Source organism: Girardinichthys multiradiatus, chromosome 1 (genome assembly GCF_021462225.1).
Source record: "Girardinichthys multiradiatus isolate DD_20200921_A chromosome 1, DD_fGirMul_XY1, whole genome shotgun sequence".
In the NCBI taxonomy this organism is placed as follows: Eukaryota; Metazoa; Chordata; class Actinopteri; order Cyprinodontiformes; family Goodeidae; genus Girardinichthys; species Girardinichthys multiradiatus.
In genome coordinates, this window is record NC_061794.1 from 45,520,827 (window position 1) to 45,544,394 (window position 23,568).

At 40.2% G+C, this 23,568-nt stretch overlaps 1 protein-coding gene and 1 long non-coding RNA gene across 5 annotated transcripts in view; one reads left to right on the plus strand and one right to left on the minus strand.

Annotated features, from left to right (window-relative positions):
- Positions 1 to 6,023: 6,023 nt before the first annotated feature.
- Positions 6,024 to 23,568, plus strand: part of LOC124879523 (cryptochrome-1-like) — a 40,675-nt gene continuing 23,130 nt past the window's right edge. Inside the window, exons 1-2 of one of the 3 annotated variants that reach the window (XM_047384503.1) lie at positions 6,024 to 6,270; positions 9,754 to 9,917. In XM_047384503.1, coding sequence (XP_047240459.1) covers positions 9,760 to 9,917 — 158 coding nt within the window. In that variant the 5' untranslated portion in view covers positions 6,024 to 6,270; positions 9,754 to 9,759. The remainder of the gene's footprint in view (positions 6,271 to 9,753; positions 9,918 to 23,568) is intronic. The other 2 variants (XM_047385246.1, XM_047385996.1) reach the window with 2 other exon arrangements.
- Positions 19,216 to 23,568, minus strand: part of LOC124881901 — a 39,188-nt gene continuing 34,835 nt past the window's right edge. For both annotated transcript variants that reach the window (XR_007041813.1, XR_007041857.1), the window contains 2 exons: positions 19,427 to 19,539; positions 19,216 to 19,237 (listed from right to left, as the gene is read on the minus strand). This is a non-coding gene — a long non-coding RNA (uncharacterized LOC124881901). The remainder of the gene's footprint in view (positions 19,238 to 19,426; positions 19,540 to 23,568) is intronic.

Here is a 23,568-nt window from a genome sequence, read left to right on the forward strand (position 1 = left end):
AGGAAAAGATGGCATGTGGTTGAAGAAACCATTGATAGCAAAACAAAGCAAGATGCTGGCTTCTGTCAAGGTAGGAATTACTCCTCACCTCTCATCGATTCTTTTTATTTGACACCCCAAAGGACAATCCTCAGTCAGAGATCAGTTGTACGTTTCCACAAGTTTATTAAAACCAATCTGAATTCAGAGAGGGAGACACACACTTACACTGGTACCTGGAAACGTCTGTGTGTTGTCTCACTGGGGCTGCGCCACATTACATTTTATACCCCACGCTGCTATGCAGCACACATACACAATCATTCTGTCTGTGGATGTCTCCCCAGCAACAGTATCAAAGAAACAGAGATACATTTCATCATTTAATTAAAGAATTGTTTCCCACACGTCTTCAGGAATCTTCAGGGAGAGGAGTTACCATGCCTCCCTAATACACTGCCGGCTTCTCACGATACAGACAGAAAGCACCTGCAAGTTTTAACCTTGAATAATAAACACTCATTGTGTGACCACATTAGAAACTACTGTTTAAGGATTTTTCTAACTCTCAAAAGCATAACTAAAAACTCCTAATAATAATCAATCTATAAGCAGCAAATCCCAAATATATCTTAGCTTTAGCTACTAATGATAAGGCATTTATATTTCCACTCTTCAGATATATCACTGTCAATAAACATCTTTAAACTGATGTGAATACACTCAGAAACGTCTAGAGCCAGGGCAGGCTGCAGTTCTCACTTTTTGGTATCAGAAAACAAATTATTCAAGCTTCATTTGATGCTGCCCACCCTGTACTTTGCAGTTACAATGGTGTTCTTAGATGAGCAGGCTTCCCTCTTTTTTCTCCAAATGCAACAAAGGTCAGTATTGTCAAATACGTTGACTTTGGTTGCATTAGTCTCGGCTCCTGTGTGCAATTCCAGACTTCAATCTGTCTTTCAATGTTTCTTTTGGAGTAGTGGCTGTTGGACCACTTGTTTGCTGAATATTGGACTACTTGCACGGTGCAGGACGTCACTATGCCTTTCCAACGGCATCGGCCATTTTGTATCCAGGACAGTCCGCTCCGGCATATCCCGTCGAACACTACGACTGATATTACGAGGCATCCCAAGTCTGACGTCACAAGACGCTATATAACAGGGCCTCCATTTTGAAAACCCCGCCTTCAGCTGGAGATCGTGACCTGATCACCAACATCTGAAGCATCACCTGAAGAAGAGTCCCGAGTGGATTTCATTTATTCTCTCTCGTTGGCCAACGAACAATTCATAACTGAGGTTTCTGGACTAAGAAGGCCAGACATTTCGCTTTGCCGATCGAAGACGTGAGTTTAACACGTAACTGAAAACACGGAGTTCGAGGAAACGAACCGCCACCGTGTTTCATCCTAAGTCGACTTTGATGGTCAGATCACGTTTTTCGCCAAGGAGGCCAAAGGACGAAGACTGACCGCTTTCTTGGAGTTTAACTGCGGACGTGCAACAACGCTTCACCCCCCTTTTTCCCTTCCTCGCTCGACCGCGCTCAGAAGAAAGCCGACAAGTAATACCCATCCTTTATTTTATTTCTTTCTTAGAAAGCCTGGGAGGTCTTAGTGCGATGAGATTCGCTAGTTAGAATCTAATGTGTTCTGAATGATATGTTCATGTAACCTTGTTATTGAAACTTTGATGTGCTGTGTTGATGTCTGGAAGCAGCTGCGCTCCCAGCTCTGTGCGTGTTTTGTGGGGTATTTTACCACCTGAGAGCCAACGCAGGTGCGCTGTGAGACTGGACTGCTAAAATAACCTCATGGTGAAACTCCCCATTTTCTTTGTCTTCAACCTCACTGCTTGCTAGCATATAACTCTTTGTCTGCTCAGGAGTTGGGGGAGGTTTTATGAATGAATATAACTGAGTTACAGTTGGAGCTGCGCCCCACCCTCCACTCACCCCCACACCCCTTTGTCATATTATCATTTTTGTCATAACTCCTGGTTGATCCCACACTGCTGTTTTGCTTTATTTTGCTTAGTTAGATAATTTACCCCTTTTATGTAGAACTTTGCATGTTGAGTAGGTGATTTAATAAATATTCACATAGATGATAACAGAAGGCGTTCTGTGTTTATTTGGTGCGAAAGTGATTCGTCAGTCAAGATAAGGTTAAAGTTCCACACGTTTCGGCAGAAACGGTCGATTAATCAGTGACATCTCTGGTAATAGTTATTAATTATTACGGAGTATTTAACGGTTGTAATTGTCAAAGGCATTGAGCCACAATTACAACACCAGAAACATCTCTGGTCTCGATTCATAAGTGAGGATTTTGGTTAAGAAATTGATTTTGTCAAATTATGATTTTAATTATAATTATTGATCAAGATTAATCAATCAATAATCATAACTCCCAACATGGCTCCTTCCTCTCTGAGTGGCCTTCCAGCCCATTTCACTGTTAGAATGACACTCTCTTACCAGCTTCAGCCAGCACCTCCACAGTTTTACTCTCACAGAACCCATTTAATAATACTACTACTATAACTATTATTATTAACATTATTAATAGTGGTAATTTCGAAGTTTTATCATTACATTTCCACCACCTTTTTATTGTACGCCTAATTTTGGTTATTTAGACCAGTTGCCCTTTTGTATTTGTGCATAACTACATTATTATTATTGTAATTAAATGTATAAGTTATCATCCATGTTATTATTATTATTATGTTTTTAGTTTTTGCACCCATATACAAAGTTTGTTTCTCAGCAACACAAAAAGAATATACCACAACAGATTTTGTCACAGAATCTCCAACATGTGAATATTTCAATTTCTGATCAGCATGCACTGTAATTATGTACACTTATGCACTAAAAACGTTTTGCTCCAAATTAAAGTTAAGCACATAAATGTGTAAAACGCCTTATTTTACTATTTAAGTCTTTAATTGATGCAACAGATATCAGGAACTGTATATAAAAATTTGATGTAAAAATGTAATTTCCTTGTGCTGCATTTTTGAGTCAGTTCCTTGTGTGTGTAGGTTTTTCACAATTTTAATAAAGTTTAAAAAAGAAGTTCTAAAACCTTTGGCTACCACGTCCCCGGAGACCTTATAAAATACATTCAGTAATTAAATTAGAATCCCTATGATGATATTTATTTTTGAATAAACTGGATTTAAGACTTAAACATGTTCAATAGAATATGTGATATTAATCACTTTTAACCTTAATCTGCAATATTCAAAGAAACAAAATTCAACTTGGTTTTATTTCAATGTAAGCTGATATTATATTACATTAAAGCATCATTTACATGAATATCCACCTGTAATAAATTGATTTGGCCACAATGGTCACGAACTAACCGAGTCAGCTAGTTGCAACTACAGTGCGAGAGAACTTCCGCATTTCCATGCTTCTTAAACGTGACCGGCATGACACACGTGATAACATATTGACCAATGTGGGTGTCCCTCTCGGAAACACGTCTCATTTCACGTTTGAATGGGCTCGTGTTGCATTCATAAACAATGAGAATTAATAGGTATTTTAACGGAGTCACAGACATAAATGTTCGAGGAACACAGCCAATCGGTGAAATGGACAAGCAAAAGTGATTTTATTAGATCAGCATTCATACAATTATTTATTCACATTTACTCTGAATTTAACTGCGTTAACCGACGAAAGAGCTCATGGGATGTTTTTCTAAACTGCTTCAAATTTAAAAAATAAATGAGCGCACAGAGTTGATATTCAGTTGTGTAGTTGTCTTTAGATTTGACAAATCATGATCTACAAGCTGGTTTGTTGGGTGGACATGTTCTGTAAAATGACTCAAATTTCTTTAAAACTCACGGACCATGAATGCAACACAAGGCTGGTATAAACTAGAGGCTGACATTTTTTCGGGAGTCCCACGGGTCACGGGACGGGAGACAGCATCCGTAAAGATCCCGTGATTGGGACGGTACAGGATAAAAAAATGAACGGGAGCGGGAGCTAACCAATAGGAGGGAAAATAAACTAGGATCAATTGTCCTTGGAAATGTAAAACTGAGACTTTGTTATAAACTTTAAGAAAAAAAAACTTGGATCGACGCCGCCATTGTGTAGTTTTTTTTCTCCAAGAAGCATATACTATAATGTGAGTCAAACGAACTACACGACCCACAAGCCAACAGTGCTTCTGCTTGATGTTTTCCACCTGCGTTCAGGATGGAGGGAGCAAACGCAGGTGGAGAACTGGACGTGGTAAAATTGGATTTGTAACGTAAAGTCAGAAGTAAAGACTTATCTATTAAACTCATAGAGCTGACAGGAAGGTCGCAAATATTACCGAACTTCAGGAGAGTTGAATGTAGCGGTTTTAACACGCAGTCTGCTGCTTGTAAAACGTGTTTAGATGTAATCAAGTTCACCAGTGATTAAGAGACACTTGTAAAACAGATTCTGGATTAAATCAACCCTGCTTCTCTTCATTCATCAAACCAAAAGTACCATCATGTGTCAAGTCTCATCTGACCAACAAAACTGCTGCATGTGCTCTAAAGATTTAAGAGGTAAGGTACGGAAGCCCGTGAGGGGACATGGGGAAATTTATTACTTTTGCGTCTCCACGCAATACTTTTACGTTTGGCATTTTGGAGCAACAGCACAGATGATAAACTGCTCATAAAACAAACACTGATATGTCATCAATATGGTTTATTTGTCATATGCAGGTTAACACGCAGTAAACAATGCGATAAAATGCTTAGGATAAGAAGAACCGTTCAAATCATGATAAAAACAAAAACACTAATGGTGTACAAAAAAAAAGTACACATCATGCAGCAGTAATAAGGAAATAAAGTGTCACAGATGTGGTTTCATGCAGTATTATTGTTCAGTAGTTTGTTTGACAGCTTGTGGATAAAAACTGTCTTTTAATCTGATTGAAGATAATTTTATTTAAGGCTGATTTCAAAATAAAACTCAATAAATCTCAAAACGGGTGTAGTGTTTGTTTCATATTTGCAGTTATCTGGTTTGGAAACTATCCCACAAAGTATTGCGAAATAACACAAAAACTATTGCGTGGGAACACAAAAGAGAAAACAATCTTCCAGGTGAAGATATTAAATAAATATGTTGTTAAATAGAAAAAAATTGAATGTACCATTAAATGTACAATTTATTTAATACATCATTAAATATTAAGTGTACCACTAATTACGTCATGTCGTCTTTAAAATTATACTTAATTATTCAGTGGCACATTTAATTGCATTATAGTCCATTTCATGATATAATGGTACATTTATTGTTTCTAATGATGTATTAAATAAATAAATGGTACCTTTAATTTAATGGCACATTTAATGTTAAATTTATTTCATGTTACATTTACTTCACTTATGGGACATTCACAACATTTATTTATTTAATGATGATTTTATTGTATTAAGTTTGTCCAGTTTGACCCTCCATTCTTGATGCCTGTATAGGAGGTCATGTCAGAATTTGAATCAGGTGTTCTGGATCAGACAAACATCTAAAACTTGCAGAGAAGGGGTCCCTGAGGACCAGGGCTGTGAACCATTGAGGTACAGTTTCTAAATTGTGAAGGTAATGCCTTTTTGTCCTTTTATTCAACAAGTACAGTTCTCTTACTAGGTGCATTTTTCTTTCGTTTCAGCAACTTGAAACATAAAAGTGATGTCATTGTTCAAAGGAAACAATCACTTAATAAATAAGTAAAATACAACTAGGTACATTCTGTTTATTCAGCTAAGATAGGCATGGTCTGTTTCCTTGTTTAATATTTTATTATTTCTTCATTATTATTCTTTTTACTTTAACTGGCCTTTACTACAGTTAAAAACAGGGACCTAACTGGTCCTTTGGAGAAATTGCCGAAAGACTAAATGAAGAAAACAAAAATGGGAGTCAATTTACGAGGAGTGGGACGGGACAGGATTTTTTTCGTTATGCTGGCCTGGGATTGGGATGAGACAAGACATTTTTCTGTGGGAGCGGGATGAGACAGGAGAGAAAATCCACTCCCGTGTCACCCTCTAGTATAAACCCGAGCTGAACATGCGCAGTTGCTTTAACTGTTACGAAACACGGTACGGCAGTGGGGCACAGGACGTTCACAGAGGGATTGTCAGGCAGCGGCCGCCGGCACGAACCCGGTACGCAGCGCTAACCCGAACCCAGAGAGGAGAGAAGAAATGCGTTCTTCTCTGGGCTTGACATAAACATCACCCCCGGGGATCCAGCCCAAGGCAGGTAGGTTTTACTCGTTGTGTGTTGTGGTTTAAGCTAGAAGCAGCTGTAATGTTGGAAACAGCGCCGCGTAGGTTACATAAACTCCCTACCGGTGACCCCGTTTCGGTTCACATAAATGCAGTTTCCTAGCAGACAAGTAAACTTCCTCCTTCTTAAATTTGTATCTGTCTTCAAAGTTTTTGAGTCCAACATTATGTGAAATTTTTTAGATATAATAATTTTCGAGTTTATATGAGGTGTACTACAGGATTTCAGGCCCCTTTCAGAACAGCCGATGTGACCTAATTTCCATTCGGAGTCGCTGACCTGATACTTTAGGAAGAAAGCGCCTGTTCTTATATACAAGATGCAGTTTCTTTTACTTTTATTATGTTTTATTATTATAATAACCCATTTCAATTATTTGTAATTACCAAACAATTCTAAGAGGATGTATTTTAGTGTTTTATGCAATACTTTTTAATATTAGTAAAACTTGTAAAATAATCTCTAAATATCTATTGGCGTATTATACTTAATACTAATGATAAATATTGAAATAGATAATGAAGTGAGAACATTTCCAAAATGAATAACTCGTCAGCCTATCCTCACCTTCTCATTGGCTTCCTGCTTTCACCCGAAATGTCAAAAACAATAAAAAGTCAATTGGTTTAAAATAAGTCCTTTATGTATAAACTAGAAGTGTTTCTTTTTGAAATGATTTAGATTAAAACAATCTTTTTCATCTATTAATTGCAAGTCCTCATCAGTCAATCTTTTGTTGTTCGTTTTGCTTGTGTCTTTTCTTATTTGCTGTTTTTAAAGTCCTCCATAAATAAAGTGGTCTTTTTTATTCTAAACTGTAACAGAATTAATCTGATTAAGTTCGATTTAAATCTGGATTGCACTGAACTGTGTTGGAGTAAAATGGATTGAGCCTGAAGAATTTACATTTAATTGGATTTGAATCTGAATCTAATTGCATTACATTGGAAGGAATTGGATGTATTTATATGTAAAATGATAGTAAAATGAATAGGTTGATTTGGATTAATTAGGATTGATAAACTGGATTTAAATCAAACGGATTAAACTAATCTTGTTGGATTAAATCGGATTTATAAACTGTAATTGGAGGTGATCTGGTTGTATTAAATTGAATTGTGTCCAACATTGATTTTGATTGGATGAGTTTTTGGAGTGATAAATTGAATTAGAGTTTGAATTTTAATTATTTAAAGGAATGAATCCTAAAAAGCAATGAATGAAATCTGACTCTATTAGACTGAATTGGATGGAATCTGTATGATGATTTGAACTGGATTCTGATCCCATTAGATTGAACTGTATTAGAATAAGTTGGACTGATAAATTAAATTTGGATGTGAATCTGATTATGTTATATTAAAATTTATTGAAATCAAGTGAATTTCATTTATTTTGTATCCAATTCTTACCTGTGTTCACTTGTAAAGTGCCTTGTGGTTACTATTGTGTCCACTGGTGCTGTATGAATAAACTGAATTAATTTAATGGCCGATTCAATCAATGCCATTAGGGTTCCTCTACAATCTGGCCACCTGCTGTCAGCGCCTGGTTGTGTGCACAGAACAGAATTAGGCAGTCAATTTCCATGTTTCCCTGTGGTGACACAGGATTGTATCACTGGTCTATCCACACGTGAGGGTTTTTTGCATCGTGAATGACTATGAACTCTAACATGCATGAACGAGTTGTGTTTGTGTGTATATGAGTAATAAATGAAGAGTAAAGCACCCAGGTTTATTAGGGCCGACGTCATGTAATGTGAATGCCTGCAGGTTTTTTCATGCTTACAGTTGTAGATATTTTTAGACCTTCATGAGTAATCCTGATCCACCTGTTCAGTTTTTAGCAGCAGACGTAGAAACATCCTGTGGGGAGGACACCTCGACAACACTATCATGAAACCTGGTGAACTAAAGTAGGCTGTAGTAAGGCAGGAGCTTTTTCAGGACACAGCAGGTTGTTCATACTTGATGAATAAGTGATTTTTCAGTGACAGACCAGGAAACAAGATGGTAGTTTTGTTTTTATTTAAAATATCCATAAATGAAGTGAAATGCTGTCAGTTAATTTTGGCTGCTGCAGGTAGGAACAAAGTGCAAAAAGACAACTCTACATATTTCTCCTCACCAAGGTATTCTACTTGCCAATGAGATTTAGACAGGAGCTTGCTGGCCTATAAGTTCCTGACGCTTCCATTCAGAAACCGGGCCAGTGTAAGAACCTGCAGGCGAGCCAAGTGGCAGCTTGCCTTGTTCCTCCATCTTCAGCTGTTCAGTTCCAGGCTGGAGTCTCATGCTGTCAATGGGCTCTGAACTCTTTTCAGATGGGAAAAATAACAGCTTGAGTTCTGACTGTGTGCTTGATAGACAGGTTTTTCTGCAGAGGTGATTTCAAAAAGATGGGAGTGATTGATTTTATGATGTTGTGTGAAGGCCAGCTATCCTTAATGGAGCATATGGCTTTCCTAAGGTTGGCATCGTCCTCCAACAGAAAGGCTTGAAATAGCAACTTTCAGAAGAATATTTTGGATCTGCAGCCAAAGTTAAAGTTCTTATTTTAGTAACTTAAGCTTGCATCTTTTCTTCTCTGGACAAATAATTTCCCAGATGTCCCAAACAGTCAGAAGGAGAATTCATCAGAGAAAGAGCTTTGAACCAGTCCATCCTTGTGGTTCCTGCAGAGCTTCAGTCTGTCCTCAATGTTTTCTGGGACAGTGGTGACTTTGCTGCCCTTTTTTCTCCTAACATTTTCACCCAACTGTGCATTCAGATGCGCTGTTAACCCTTTTGGCAATGTTGTGCAAGCTCTGCACTGGTGGCAACATCTTTCATACTGTAGCACTTTCCTCAGGGCAAGATGATCTTGGCTCCTGCTGGACACTTAGGCATCCTAAAGCCTTCTTCCCTGTAACTATAGCTCTCACCTTGAAGTACTTTTATGATCCAGAAAACGGTTCTTCCTGCTGCAAAGTTTCTTGCAGCCGTTTCCTGCATGTGAGGCAGTTTTAATGTAATGCAGTGAGGGATGAATGTCTTTTTTTGGGGGGTAACCTAAATTAAATTGAGTTCATATGCTCCTTGTCAACGGTGTGGATCACTATTTGTACGTTCCTTAGTGTCATCTGTTAACTGCCTGGTGGATTTTTTTGAAGCCTAATGATAAAATAATGTCTCAGTGTAGGGTTATCTGTTTGTCTCGGTTTTACTGCAATCCAGCTTTTGTCTTTATGGCGTTCTCAGTTATGGACACAGATACTTGACAGTTTTGCAACAGTTACATGCAGTTCTGAACCCTCAGAAATTTTCCCATGTCTGTACTTCTATCTGCGATCAGTGGGGCTTCTGGTTAAAAGCTCAGTTTAAAGCAGGATTGTTAATCCCGAAAGTATTTAGCTCTTATCCTGGATGTTCGATCTTCTCACTAGATGTTCTTGTTTTTATTGCTCCTCTCCAGAATAAAATGGCCTCAAACTCCATCCACTGGTTCCGTAAGGGACTGCGTCTCCATGACAATCCAGCACTACAGGAGGCGTTCCGGGGGGCTGGCACTGTGCGCTGTGTTTACTTCCTGGACCCATGGTTTGCAGGCTCCTCTAATGTCGGGGTCAACAGGTGGAGGTAAGATGATTGCAGTTAAATTTGTTTGATAATCAATGTTTGATCACAGTGTACAAACATGTTTGCCTCCAAAGAATTCGCTCAGTTACTGGAAGGAAAGCTGAACATGCGTTGCTCATTTTTAGAAGAAAAATACCATTTATATGTGCGTTTAAAATGTTTATTGCTTAAAAAAACGCTCTTAATTACAACAAGAAGTGCTAATAACCATTAATTGGTTATATTATGAACATTTTCTGTTGGAAAAATGTGGGAATTATATGGAATGGGGATTGAAATTTAGTATTATCAGACTATATAAAATGTCAAAACTAGAATTTCTTCATATTTAGCTTCCAAGCTACCAGACTCTTATAATGATTTGAAGTGATCTTCAGCAACAGATCAAGTTTTTCTCTGAACATTTGCTTGATTGAGTCCATTTCTTAGCAAGTTAACAACAAACATCAGGCAATTAGAAAAATTAGAAGCAACAATATTAGAGTTTTTTAAGAATGAAGGTCAGAAAACCCAGCACAGACCATCCCTCAGCTGACATTTTCTCCGGGATCTAAAGGATCTTTGGAATCTCCTTGTTGGTGCAAAAATCCGATTTTATACATGACTTTTTCAAAATCATAAATTGCAACAAATTATATTTCTCTGCAGTATTTGTGAAAATGTAAAATTTTACGTTGGTTGTTTGGAGATTGTTTATTTTATTTTATATTTCACAGACTTGATCTCTGGTCGTCTTTGAGGTCTGACCTCCTGATTCTAATGTCGGCAGATTCTGATCTTCTTTCCCAAAAAACACACACAGACTCACTTGTGTAAAATGTTTTAATCCAACCCTTCCCAAAAGGAAATGCAGGGATTGTTGGATTATTCCAATTTAACCATCAGACCATTGTCCCTAACCTTTTTATCCTTTTTTTTACCAAACTCAAAACAAAGTGTATTAAAGGGCATTCTGTTTGTTTAGGTGTTTACAGACTGGAAAAAAAAAGGTTTTATGAATGTGGTAAAAATTTATTTTATAACCTGCTGATTTGAATTAGAGCCAGTCTTTTTCATCATACTGCTTATTCCTTGAGTTTCGGTGCATTTTCACACTTGGTTGATAAATCTGTCAATTTTAATTTGCATCTGAGAGGAAAATATGCTTAAAGAACAAAGAAAGCCTTTAGCACTGGTCTGTCCCTTCACATGGAGTCTGCTGTTGCATTTTTATTTCTCCTAGCCGGAACTTTGACATGATATGTGCCCGGATTGGGTGTAAAAGTGAGGACTGTAAATCCTGGAGCTGATTTCCGCTGGGAATCATAAACCGGTGGAAATTCCTCCACAGAGCTGCAGTTCTTCACCGTGCAGCATGATGCCAGCATTTCTCTGCTTTTCAAGCTTCATTTGACTGTTTGCAGAGAACTGAAATGGATTTTCAGGAAAATCTGTAACACACCAAACATAAGTCTGCTTTTGCTTAAATTATTGAAATTAATATTTTTTTTTTTTTTGCATTTTATTGCTTTGGTTATGGACTTTTTTTTAAAGCACCACAGAGAAGCTAAACATGTTTGTAGTGTTTGTAAATTTATAGAAAAAACTAACTAAAATTAAGAGTCAAGGTTCCCAGTTGTGAGCTGGAGGAGCCTGCTCAGTGGTTTCATGGCCACAAGGTGCCCTTTAGTTTAAATCTGCTTTCACATAATCCCCTCTGTGGAGGTCAGTCTACAGGTAGACACAGGGCTCAATGTCTGACCAAGCAGAACCAGTTTACCTGTCCTGAAAATGGCTCAGGGTTGATGGGAAACCTGCATGTTGGTCATGTAGATGTTCAGTTGTGTGAATTGGTGTTTTTTTTCTTATTTGAACCAAGCTGAGGGAAATTATTGTTCACTTGTGTGTGGAGTCTGCCGGGGAGAATCTCACTTCAACATTCAGAGGTCAACGGCCCGTTTTTCCCCTCTACACGTCTATTTTTAGCTCATTACAGCAGCAATCAATGATGAAGGCTATGGCCCAGACCTATCCAGCTGATTAGGAGTTCTAAAAGTGCTAAAGTGATGTCAACGGTTCCTGTGGGACTGAGGTGTCCAAACATTTTTGCCATGGGAGCCAAAACTGTCAAATTGTAAATTGTCGCGGTCCACAAAAGGTACATATTTTTATTCATTAATAATGCAAAAACACATTTTGTGTCAAATTGTTTGCTTTTACCTGGTCAATAAAACAAATAAATATAACAAAAGAAACAAAGATGTCATTGCATGTTAGCCCTGTTTAAACAGAATGGGTAATTTTTTTTCTTCTTCTATAGTTTTTTTGTGTGTATTCTCAGTAACGGAACATAATAATAATAATAATTATCTTTATTGGTCATTGCACATGTACATCACAACAAAATGTGTCCTCTGCATTTAACCCATCCCTTATAGGGAGCAGTGGGCTGCCATTGTGCGGCGCCCGGGGAGCATTCTGGGGCTAAGGGTTTTGCTCAGGGACCCAGAGTGGCAATCTGTGGGATTGGAACCTGGCCCCTTGTGTCCCCTCCAGAACGCAAAACTTCCTGTTCTAACCACTAGGCCACCACTCCCCATACCCTCCATAATACGGGCTTTATTTAGCCAAGCGTTATAGATGGATGAGAATGTGGTTAGTAAGAGATGAATAGTTTGTGATTTTTCATTTTAATTAGTCCGTATCTTTAAATGTTTGGCCTTAGTGAACATTTCACCCAGTTTCTTTTAAAAAGCATCAACCGCCTGGGCTCATGGCCATTTTTAAATTGTGATCTAGGCCACATTTTGGACACCCCTGCTTCTGAGTTTCTTCTCAGAAACTCCGATATCTAGCTGGATGACTGTGGGACAAGGAGCAGGAACTTAAAATGTTTTACCTGATCCAACTACAAGGCCACAGTTACATCATAACGTCCATGTTTCATAGTGTGAACATCCCAAATTGTTCCAAGCTGTTTCCCAAACGTTTCACAATTTTCCAATCTCTCCCAAAATATCAGCAGTGGAAACCTAAACGAGAACCTCATAAAGACGCAAAGGTTTTTCAACAGTTTATCCTCTTATAATGCCTTATTTTTTTATTTTGCAATAAAAGCATCAGAGAGCAAATCCTTATGACATGTGTTTTCAAACTCGCAAAGCAGCTTTAAAAGTAAGTACACGCTCTTAAACCTGCACAGCGGTCCAGACACCTGCCAGCCTGTGAGTGGCAGGCCATCATCCAATTATCACTGGTGATTTTACTTTAACAGTGGCTTAAATGCCCTTTATGTCTGTTTGCATGCCCATGGCTTTAGGTTAAGGTTTTTACTTAGTCAGTTTAGGAGTAGTTCAACCAGTTTGTTTGAAATGAAACCGGATTTTTAAATGTCACCCTTCTTTGATATCTATGTGCTGAAATTAGAGCTCTCTTAGATGCATATGTAACAAATATTTTCCCCTTGTTTAAACATGTTTATCTATTGCTCGTACTCGTCATCTTCCGCTTATCCGGGACCGGGTCGCAGGGTCCGGCTTTCTCCTCCTCCAGTAGATCCAACTCACCACCAGGTGGTGATCAGTGGACAGCTCAGCCCCTCTCTTCACCCGAGTGTCCAAAACATGCGGCCGAAGGTCTGATGATACGACAACAAAGTCGATCATCGACCTCCTGCCTAGGGTGTCCTGGTGCCAAGTGCACTGATGGACACCCTTATGTTTAAACATGGTGTTCATTATGGGCAGTCCGTGACTAGCACAGAAGTCCAATAACAAAACACCGCTTGGATTCAGATCGGGGAGGCCATTCATCCCGATCACGCCTCTCCAGGTGTCACTGTCGTTCCCCACGTGGACGTTGAAGTCCTCCAGCAGAATAATGGAGTCCCTAGGAGGGGCACTATCCAGCACCCCCGACAGGGACACCAAGAAGGCCGGGTACTCCGCACTACTGCTCGGCCCGTAGGCTGAAACGACAGTCAGAGACCTATCCCCAACCCGAAGGCGCAGGGATGCGACCCTCTCATCCACTGGGGTAAACCCCAACACGAAACGGCTGAGCTGGAGGGCAACAAGCAAACCCACACCAGCCCGCTGCCTCTCCCCATGGGCCACTCCAGAGTAAAAGAGAGTCCAACCGCTCTCAAGGAGGCATCCGGGGATCGGGCCACTGAGGTCTCCACCTTCGTCCGCCACCCAATCCTCTTTGCACCGGTCCCTCACGGTTCCCCCTGCAGGTGGTGGGCCCACTGGGGGATGGCCTCGCGTCTCTCGTTCAGGCTTGGCCCGGCCGGGTCCCGTGAGGAGCAACCCAGGCACCAGGCGCTCTCCGGCAAGTCCCGACCCCAGGCCTGTCGCCAGGCCGTACCGGGTGACGTCACGTGCCTCGATATATTAGTCCTCATGAAGGATTCTTGAACCGCTTTTTGTCTGACCCGTCACCTAGAGCCTGTCTGCCATGGAAGACCCTACCAGGGGCATTTAATCCCCAGACAACATAGCCTCTAGGATCATTTGAGCTCTCAAACCCCTCCACCACGTTAAGGTGGCGGTTCAAGGATCTAATGCTTTCCCTACTCAAAAGCTTATCAGCTTACATTATTCTGAAAAAGCAACTTGTAATAGTAAGAGGAGACCAATTTGCAGAGCTGTGATGGACAGATGGAAGTTTTACTGAGTTTTCTCTCTAGTGATATCTGTCATTCTAAGGTAAGGACTATTCTACAGACAGCATGACTGAAGTGTAAATAAGTTGTTGTTTTTCCAATAAAAGGAAGAATGTAGGTGCATTGTAGAAGGCAGTTTAGGTCACTGTGTCAGTGCATGAAGCAGTTATGAGATGCTGACCTACTTGTGGTAAGGATTTCCTGTGTGGCCTGTTACCCAACAGATACACGATGCTGGAGGCTGCCTGAGGTAGAAGCAAAGATAAAAGAAACATACGGCTCAGCGAACGTCTTACAACAACCATTAGCATAAAACAAAACATGTCGCCATTTATTATCAGCAGAAATGTACAAGATCCTAGTTTCTATCCCACTGAGCATGGTACCTGCTGTCCCTGACGTTGAAGAAGTATCTTCTTGAATCTGGATTTAGGTCATACAGCACAGTATACTTCCCATCAGATAGCTTCCCTACCATTCTTATTTTTTTTTGCATGTTTGTCACACTTAAGTGTTTCAGATCATTAAACAAATTTTAATGTTAGTCAAAGACAACATAAATAAACGCAAAATGCAGTTTTTAAATGGAGGTTTTCATTATTAGAAGAGAAACACCTACATGTCCCTGTGTGAAAAAGTGATTGCCCCCCTGTTAAAACATAACTTAATCACACCTGAGTTCACTTTCTCTAGACACACCCAGGCCTGATTACTGCCACAATTGTTCTCAATCAAGAAATGACTTAAATAGGACCTGCCTGACAAAGTGAAGTAGACCAAAAGATCCTCAAACGCTAGAAATCATGCAGAGATCAAACGAAATTCAGAAACAAATGAGAAAGACAGTAACTATGGGGGAGTGGTGGCCTAATGGTTAGAGAGCAAGGCATTTTTACCCTGGTTTGAATCCCACAGCCTGCCATTGTGGGGCCCTGAGCAATACCCTTATACAATTTTTTGATCTGAGGATTAAGAAATCGGGTGACTGTAAAAAACAGCAGGAGAAAAACTTCACTTTAATCAGTGATATGTTGAAAAAACTCAAGCAAACATCAGGAAGCATCAGCACTGCTAATCTCTTGTTATTGGTGAAGACATACCTCTGCGATTGGCCTGATAGGCTGTTATTTTACCATTGGATGTGACCCCCTCAGAATTGACATATCTGAGGATAAATTGCGTCAGATAGACGTCTGCCTCGCTCACATAAATCTGGAACTGGACTGCAGTCTACAAGGACCAGGCCCAAGGTGAGAAAGAAAATACATTAATGGCAAACCTCTGAGATCTCTATTGATCTGTGGCCCTGAAGAGGAACATACATGGAGTTTACAGACAGAAAGAGAAGTCACCACCAAGATGTTTCCTTAGCCAGCCACCAAGGCAAACACACATCCTACTTCTGTCACACCAGACAGGAATAATGAATGACAAACAGGTGGAAAAGAACCCGTTTCCAGACAGGAATGATGCTGTTTGTCCACTAAAGTTGGTTAAAATCACAATTTTTTATTCTGACCACAGTATCAGCTCTTTGATTCTGGTGGTAATTGGATTGCGTGTGCAAAATCAGCGGAACTGTGGGGACAAACCTTATAGCGTGTCTGCCTTTTATGAATATGCAAAACATAGGATGATGACCAAAACGTTCAAATTCATGGGAGGAGGATATGCAAATGTCATGCCTTACCACCCGCAATGTGATTTTTAATGCCTGAAACTCTTTGTTTTGTGTGTGGATTTAGTACGTTTAAGATGGAGGTTCTAACTCTGATGCAAAAATGTCTGCTGTCACTTTGGCCAGAACCTACAGATTGCCAACTCCTACAACAATCTATTTTTATGTTGCTAATATTACGTTCAGGCTTAAATTTTGTGGGTGTTTATGATAAACTCCGAACTCTTTAAACATATACTCTCAGAACCCCGTGATTCTCCGAAAATAATTAAAAGATCAAGGGAGACAAATTAATTAACAGACATATTTGTGTTTTATATTGTTAATATTGATTGACCAATTTGTTGCGAGTTACATTAAACAAGATAAGAGAAATAATCTCATCAGGGCAGGTGACAAACCTGCTGTGAGTAGCACAATAAAAGTCAACTAACTGTGACAGTCCAGAAAAGCAAGGGCCGAATGGGACAGAAGGGTAAAAATCAGCCACCGGATCATTTATAATGATGCAGCGTAACAATCCCTGCATATTTCTAGCAACACAGCAGAAGATCTGTTTGCTTCTCCTCTTGTTCCAGCCAGTAGCACATGCTATTTCCTCATTTAAATAGGGCGGTCTGCACCTGTATTGCACCTGTTATCCATTGCACGTGCAATCTTTGAGAATTGCGCGCAACACGCCCACGTGCAATTTTTTTATAGTACACGCAAATTAGCACCCGCTATTTGGGATCTTTGAAGATCAGACCCTTGGTGTTGAATCAAGGGTAGAAAAGGCTGGAGCTCACTGATCAGTTTTCAACTGTACTGTGCAAACTTCATAGAGGTTCACTTGTGATTTTGATGAAGACACAGATGGTGTTGAAATGTTAGTGTTCATAAAGTTTGCACAATAAAGCAGAAAACTGAGCAGTGCGCTCCAGCCTTTCTGCTTTAGCAGGTTTGATGTTATAAAGGTGTGCAGCACCTGATTGTTTGGAAGATGCGCTAAAACTTTTGTGTTTATTGTGCCGAGGGTATTTCATGATCCAGCTGCTATTTTTTTATATCCATGGATATGTTGATATGGTGTTATCTTCCCACATTTTCAATCACATTTTATAAATGAGATTGTAGCTTTCCAAATCAACTCTTAACTCCAAGTGAGGTGAAAACAATAAGTAAGCACGCCTGTCCTAAATTTACACTAAAAGCCAAATTCTTCAGTATTTTTCACAGAAAGTTACAAAAATCTAAATCTAATCTCTAAAATTTATGGTGTCTGTTACCTTATGGTTTCTTTGTTACAAAGTTGTTTTAATCATTTCTCATTTATTTTGAAACTGGGCCCACAGCTGGGCTTTTCCCGACCCACAGTGGAGTCTTGACCCTTACCTTTGGAACTACTAAACTTTATTCAACTTCTGCTAAATAAATTGCTTTTTGGGGTAATAAACATGCTCTTAATTTTAATCACATGTCAGGAAATTATAACAAATGATGTCTTGAAAGACTTAGTAAAATGTATTACGGCTTCCTGTAGTCAGTCAAATGATCTAATTCTCTTAAGCCCAACCCCCAGTACTGGGGGCAGAATTTAACTTTTGTTTTCTTCTACTTTCTTTACTGCATGTTCCATTAGTTAAACATAAACATCGGCCTCAGCTGTTCATCACACGGTTTCTACACACACAACCAGCAGAGCTTCCAAAAAATACATTTTTGTCGTAATGCACCCAGGTTTTAGTCATCCAGCCAGAATTATCACTCCCATTTGATAGAGCATGTCAGTTCTCAGAAAAATTCAGTTAGATTTGCACATGTTATTTTGAGCTTAAACTTCACAAAACCTTTGGGGTTAAGAGGTTTTCTGCTTTTCAGTCACCTACGCAGTTTTTTTTTTCTTGTTTTAGTTGGCTCGTTTAGAAAGACGGCGCGCTTTAGAGATGATTAAAATCTGACTGTGCCCTTCTCAGGGTGTTTGTGTGTGTGTGTGTGTGTGTGTGTGTGTGTGTGTATGCATGCACAACCAGGAATGAGGTTACTAGGCCAAGGGATTGTGTTATAGATTGTGTTATAGTGCCAAAGCTGTGTGTCCGCTCATACAGATGTAGGGCAGAGCTGTTATATAAGGACTGCTGTAAGACAGGTTGGAAGAAAACTGCACACACACACATACTCACACTCTGAAAATGCAGAAAGACCTTTTAAAAAGGGAAGCTTAGATGCTCCTGAATGTCTACATTAACCCGTGAACACCCTGTTTGTGATGTGTATGTATAGAAACATGTATTCAAAATGAGCTCATGCCTATGTAGAAATGCTGATCTACCAGGTGCAGATGTAGACACAGATGTGTCCTCGTGCATTCATACGTGCACCCCCACTCACACATACAGATAAAAGCATACCGCCTACGATATTTTGAGACACTTTTTTTATTGCCACTAATGTAGAATGAGATCAGACTTATTAGGTATTTCAACTGAAAACTATGCCACACCTCCTAGTGAAAAGTAAGTACACTCCCTCTCCTAAGGTTTTGTACATCTGGTTGTCGTGATGTTATGCAATGATGTAAACACAACCTCAATTGAACAAGCACACATGACACACTACACCATGTTTATATGTTTTTTATCAATAAATCACACAAATTACAGATTAATGTCAGCACAACAGTCTGTGGACGGGTAAAAGTTTATTTCAAAACTATCTGGATTGCATTTAACAGTTAAGAATTATTATTTACTAGAGGAAAACCTCTGACAGATTCATATTTCCCCAGGCATGGAGTTGATCAGAACCTGGTGAAGTTTGTATGGAACCTTTAGAACAAAATGGTGACCAGTCTACTGGCCACTAATTGGACTGTTTTGCAGACCGAGCAAGTCATACACAAAAATTAAAAACACAAGTAGTACCAACAACATAAATTGCTCCTGTCCCCCATTAATGTGGTTGAAAATGTCCTCAAATTAGGTTGCACTGGTGGATCATCCTTGCACCTGCTGATGTCTGAAAAGAGATGAATGAAAACATGAGGGTGTAACTGAGAACGTTAATTAATTCATTCACTTCTTATTTGATCTATTTATTCATTATAATTTATCAAATTGTGGTAAATAGTCAGCATGCTTCACATGCACTGTACAGGGTATGAATTGTAGTCAAACGGCAGTCACACATGTGTTTAACATGACAAACCTGATGGTGTGTACATGATGGATGATCCACTGGTTGTCCTTCTTTCTGCTCCTTACTCTCTCCCTCACAACCCATATGTTCCTCCTCTCTCTCAGGATCGACCGTCTTTGTTTCTGATATCACAAAGCAGGCACATCACTGTTTATAAAACACAGTTTTACACTCTGGCCTTAAACTCTAGCATGAGATGTTGACTATGACCCCATTATTATTTAAAATACTGTATGTCTTACTGATATTAATTGTTATACTCCCCTTTTTAACTTTTACTGATCTTGAACTGAGATTTCTAAAATCTGAGTTATGTTGCTTGGTTCCAATTTAATTTAAAATGTTTTCAATCTGTTTTTGGGTTTTAAATTTCACTTTGGTTCTCAGATCAAGGAATTTAACTCTTGTTGACAAATGTGCAATGTTGGTTTTATTAGGGTAGATTCTTTCTTAACTTGAAACACCGTTTTTGAATGCTGTGAACAATGTTTGAACTGTTCCCCTAAATGGTCTTTGCAGTCGGTCTGATCGCTCCCTGCATCTTGCCCATGAGCAGGCTGGCACGTACCTTATTGTGTGCACTACTTTGTCTCCCAGCTCTGTCTGTCTGTGTGAGGATTGGGAACAAATGGCGCTTTAGCTGTGAGCAGCGCCTGCTCAGGTTCAGTGATTAGGCCAGGAGTTAGACAGGAGGGAACAGAAGTTAGCTGACCACCATGAAGCTACCTGGCTGTCTGCTCTGTATATAACTCTGCATGATCAGGACTGCAGGTGCATCTAGACTGCTGATGCTAAAACGTTTAACCTCATATCATAAATATATGTTAATGGACACACCAGGATCCTTAGCACAAACTGCAGTGTGTCTCCTCCGGATGTGTGTGCAGATTTATTTTAGAGTGAAAATCCCGTTTCTGGCTCCTGATCCAAAGAGTTCCTGGTATTCACTGATGCCTCTCAGTGCTGCGAAAAGCAATACTTAAGCATCAAGAGAAACCCTTTCACTGGTGGGTGGAACAGGCTCTATAGCCGTCCTGCTACAGCCGTCCACCACCGGGCCTGGGGCCTAGGTTTCAGTGGTAGTTATCCACCACCGGGCCTAGGTTTCAGTGGTAGTTATCCACCACCGGGCCTAGGTTTCAGTGGTAGTTATTCACCACTGGACCTAGGTTTCAGTGCTAGTTATCCACCACCGGGCCTAGGTTTCAGTGGTAGTTATGAACCACCGGGCCTAGGTTTCAGTGGTAGTTATTCACCACCGGGCCTAGGTTTCAGTGGTAGTTATCCACCACCGGGCCTAGGTTTCAGTGGTAGTTATTCACCACCGGGCCTAGGTTTCAGTGGTAGTTATCCACCACCGGGCCTAGGTTTCAGTGGTAGTTATTCACCACCGGGCCTAGGTTTCAGTGGTAGTTATCAACCACCGGGCCTAGGTTTCAGTGGTAGTTATCCACCACCGGGCCTAGGTTTCAGTGGTAGTTATCCACCACCGGGCCTAGGTTTCAGTGGTAGTTATTCACCACCGGACCTAGGTTTCAGTGCTAGTTATCCACCACCGGGCCTAGGTTTCAGTGGTATTTATTCACCACCGGGCCTAGGTTTCAGTGGTAGTTATTCACCACCGGGCCTAGGTTTCAGTGGTAGTTATTCACCACCGGGCCTAGGTTTCAGTGGTAGTTATTCACCACCGGGCCTAGGTTTCAGTGGTAGTTATTCACCACCGGGCCTAGGTTTCAGTGGTAGTTATCCACCACCGGGCCTAGGTTTCAGTGGTAGTTATCCACCACCGGGCCTAGGTTTCAGTGGTAGTTATCCACCACCGGGCCTAGGTTTCAGTGGTAGTTATCCACCACCGGGCCAAGGTTTCAGTGGTAGTTATCCACCACCGGGCCTAGGTTTCAGTGGTAGTTATCCACCACCGAGCCTAGGTTTGAAGCTGCAGCCTACCTACAAACCTTAACATCTGATTTGTTGGCCTGTGTGGATCATCTTCAGCCTATGTATATGGCAGGAGGATCAAAATAACACAAAGTATTTCTCAGCAACTACATTTTTACACATGATACAAGAAGATAGCAGCAGGCTTTCTTAGTATTTTTATATTATATGGTTTTATGTTACAACCTTTTTTAAATTGGTCATGTTTTTTATCACAGTAGATTTAAGAAAACTGATTTAAACACATGGACTTATTCTGCAAATTGTAATATTAAGCATGATGGCTCCAAAGTTGGCAAATATTTTAGATATGGAAATAAGGTACCTGTATTTCTGGCACAATACTCAAAATCAAATACTCAATACTCAAAATCAAACAATGACAATAACAAAATGCCAGCGACGTGAACACCTTATCATACTTTCTCTGTTGCATTCGGGCGACATTCATCAGTGCCCTGGCCCTAATACTAGCACCACAAACGGTTTGTTTGCTGTGGCTGGTAAGTGCCATTTAAATGCACGACAGCTTATGTATAGCAGCTGCTCTCAACCAAAGGTCACTGGTAATGCAATTAATTTGAACATCACAAACATTGGAGGACATAGGAGGCAGAACTTCTTCCAAACCGTCAATCAGACAAAAATAAATTGGAATCCAAGAGCAAAACCTAGAGGGCTTCTTGGAGGTCCCATAAACACTTGTAGTATCACTCGGAAACAAATCCAACATCTCATTGCAGACTAATTTGGACAAACTTTTTTTATCAGATACCTGGTTACTTAAAATTCAATTCAGTTTATTTATATAGCACCAATTCACAACACATGTCGTCTCAAGACACTTCACGACAGTCAGGTTCATACTTTCCAATTAATCATAACCATTGAACAGTGCAGTCAGATTCAGTTATTTATTCAAATTGGATAAAACGTTTTTCTGTCTAAGGAAACCCAGCAGATTGCATCCAGTCAGAGACTTGCAGCATTCCCTCCTCCTGGATGAGCATGTAGAGACAGTGGACAGTCACTGGCGTTGACTTTGCAGCAATCCATCATACTGAGCATGCATGTAGCGACAGTGGAGAGGAAAATCTCCCTTTTAACAGGAAGAAACCTCCAGCAGAACCAGAACCAGGCTCAGTGTGAGCGGCCATCTGCCACGACCGACGGGGGGTTTGAGAGAACAGAGCAAAGACATAAAGAGAACAAAGAAGCACTGATCCAGGAGTACTTTCTATGGGAAGGAAAAGTAAATGTTAATGGATGTAGCTCCTTTAGTTGTTTCATCTAGAAAGAAAGAACAGATAAACTCTGAGCCAGTTTTCAAGGTTAGAGTCTGAAAGAGAGCACATAGAGTTAGTCACAGTAAAAGCTCAGTCAATCGCCATGTCTAGGAGAGAGAAAGGGTTAAACACTAAAAGACAGGGCCATGTGGGTCATCGGTAGAGGGTGAGCATTAAGTTGTTGCCAGCAGAAGCTTGGACGATGCCCCTCTCCAGAAAGGTGTCACAGGTAGACACAGAGCCAGGCCAGGTGTAGCTTCTAGGAAGAGAAAAGAGAGAGAACATAAAGTTAAAAACAGAAATAACAGCAAGCTAGAAACCTGCAAGCAGCTTTGAAGGCCCTCGCACCCCTCAGCGCAACTCGGGCTATTGAGCGACCGCAGGAGCCCGGCATCGCCTCCTACACGCCACATACGATGACACCGCGTCACTTCAACACGTTGCCAGTAGGTGGCACTTTGAGCAACATGTCATATTATCTTCGGTCATGCAGAGTTTCGGTCTGGCAAAAAGCATTCAAATTTTCGAGTAAATCTGACCTTCCAGATGGAAGCTGCACTCACTTGTTTGTTTGTGGGTGGGGCTAAAACGACATCATCAATTGACTGTGTCAAAATGTCCATCATTAACTCGTGATCATGTATACTACATTTCAAGTGGATCCGATGATGTATGAGGGAGAAATAGCCCTTGAAGTGTCCTAGGGGACGCTATTGATCCAAATTTAAATGTAATCCAATAGAGCTGTTTGGGGGCTGACAAAGATCAATAATATTCAGTTTGGAGTGAATCGGACCATGCATGTGTAATTTAGAGGCAAACGTATGGCCGTGGCGTGACATCAGAATACGGCACGCCATCATAGCCACACTCTCCAGCTAAAGCAGTAAGTACTGGCGACTGTCTAAGACCATCATGTTATCTGTT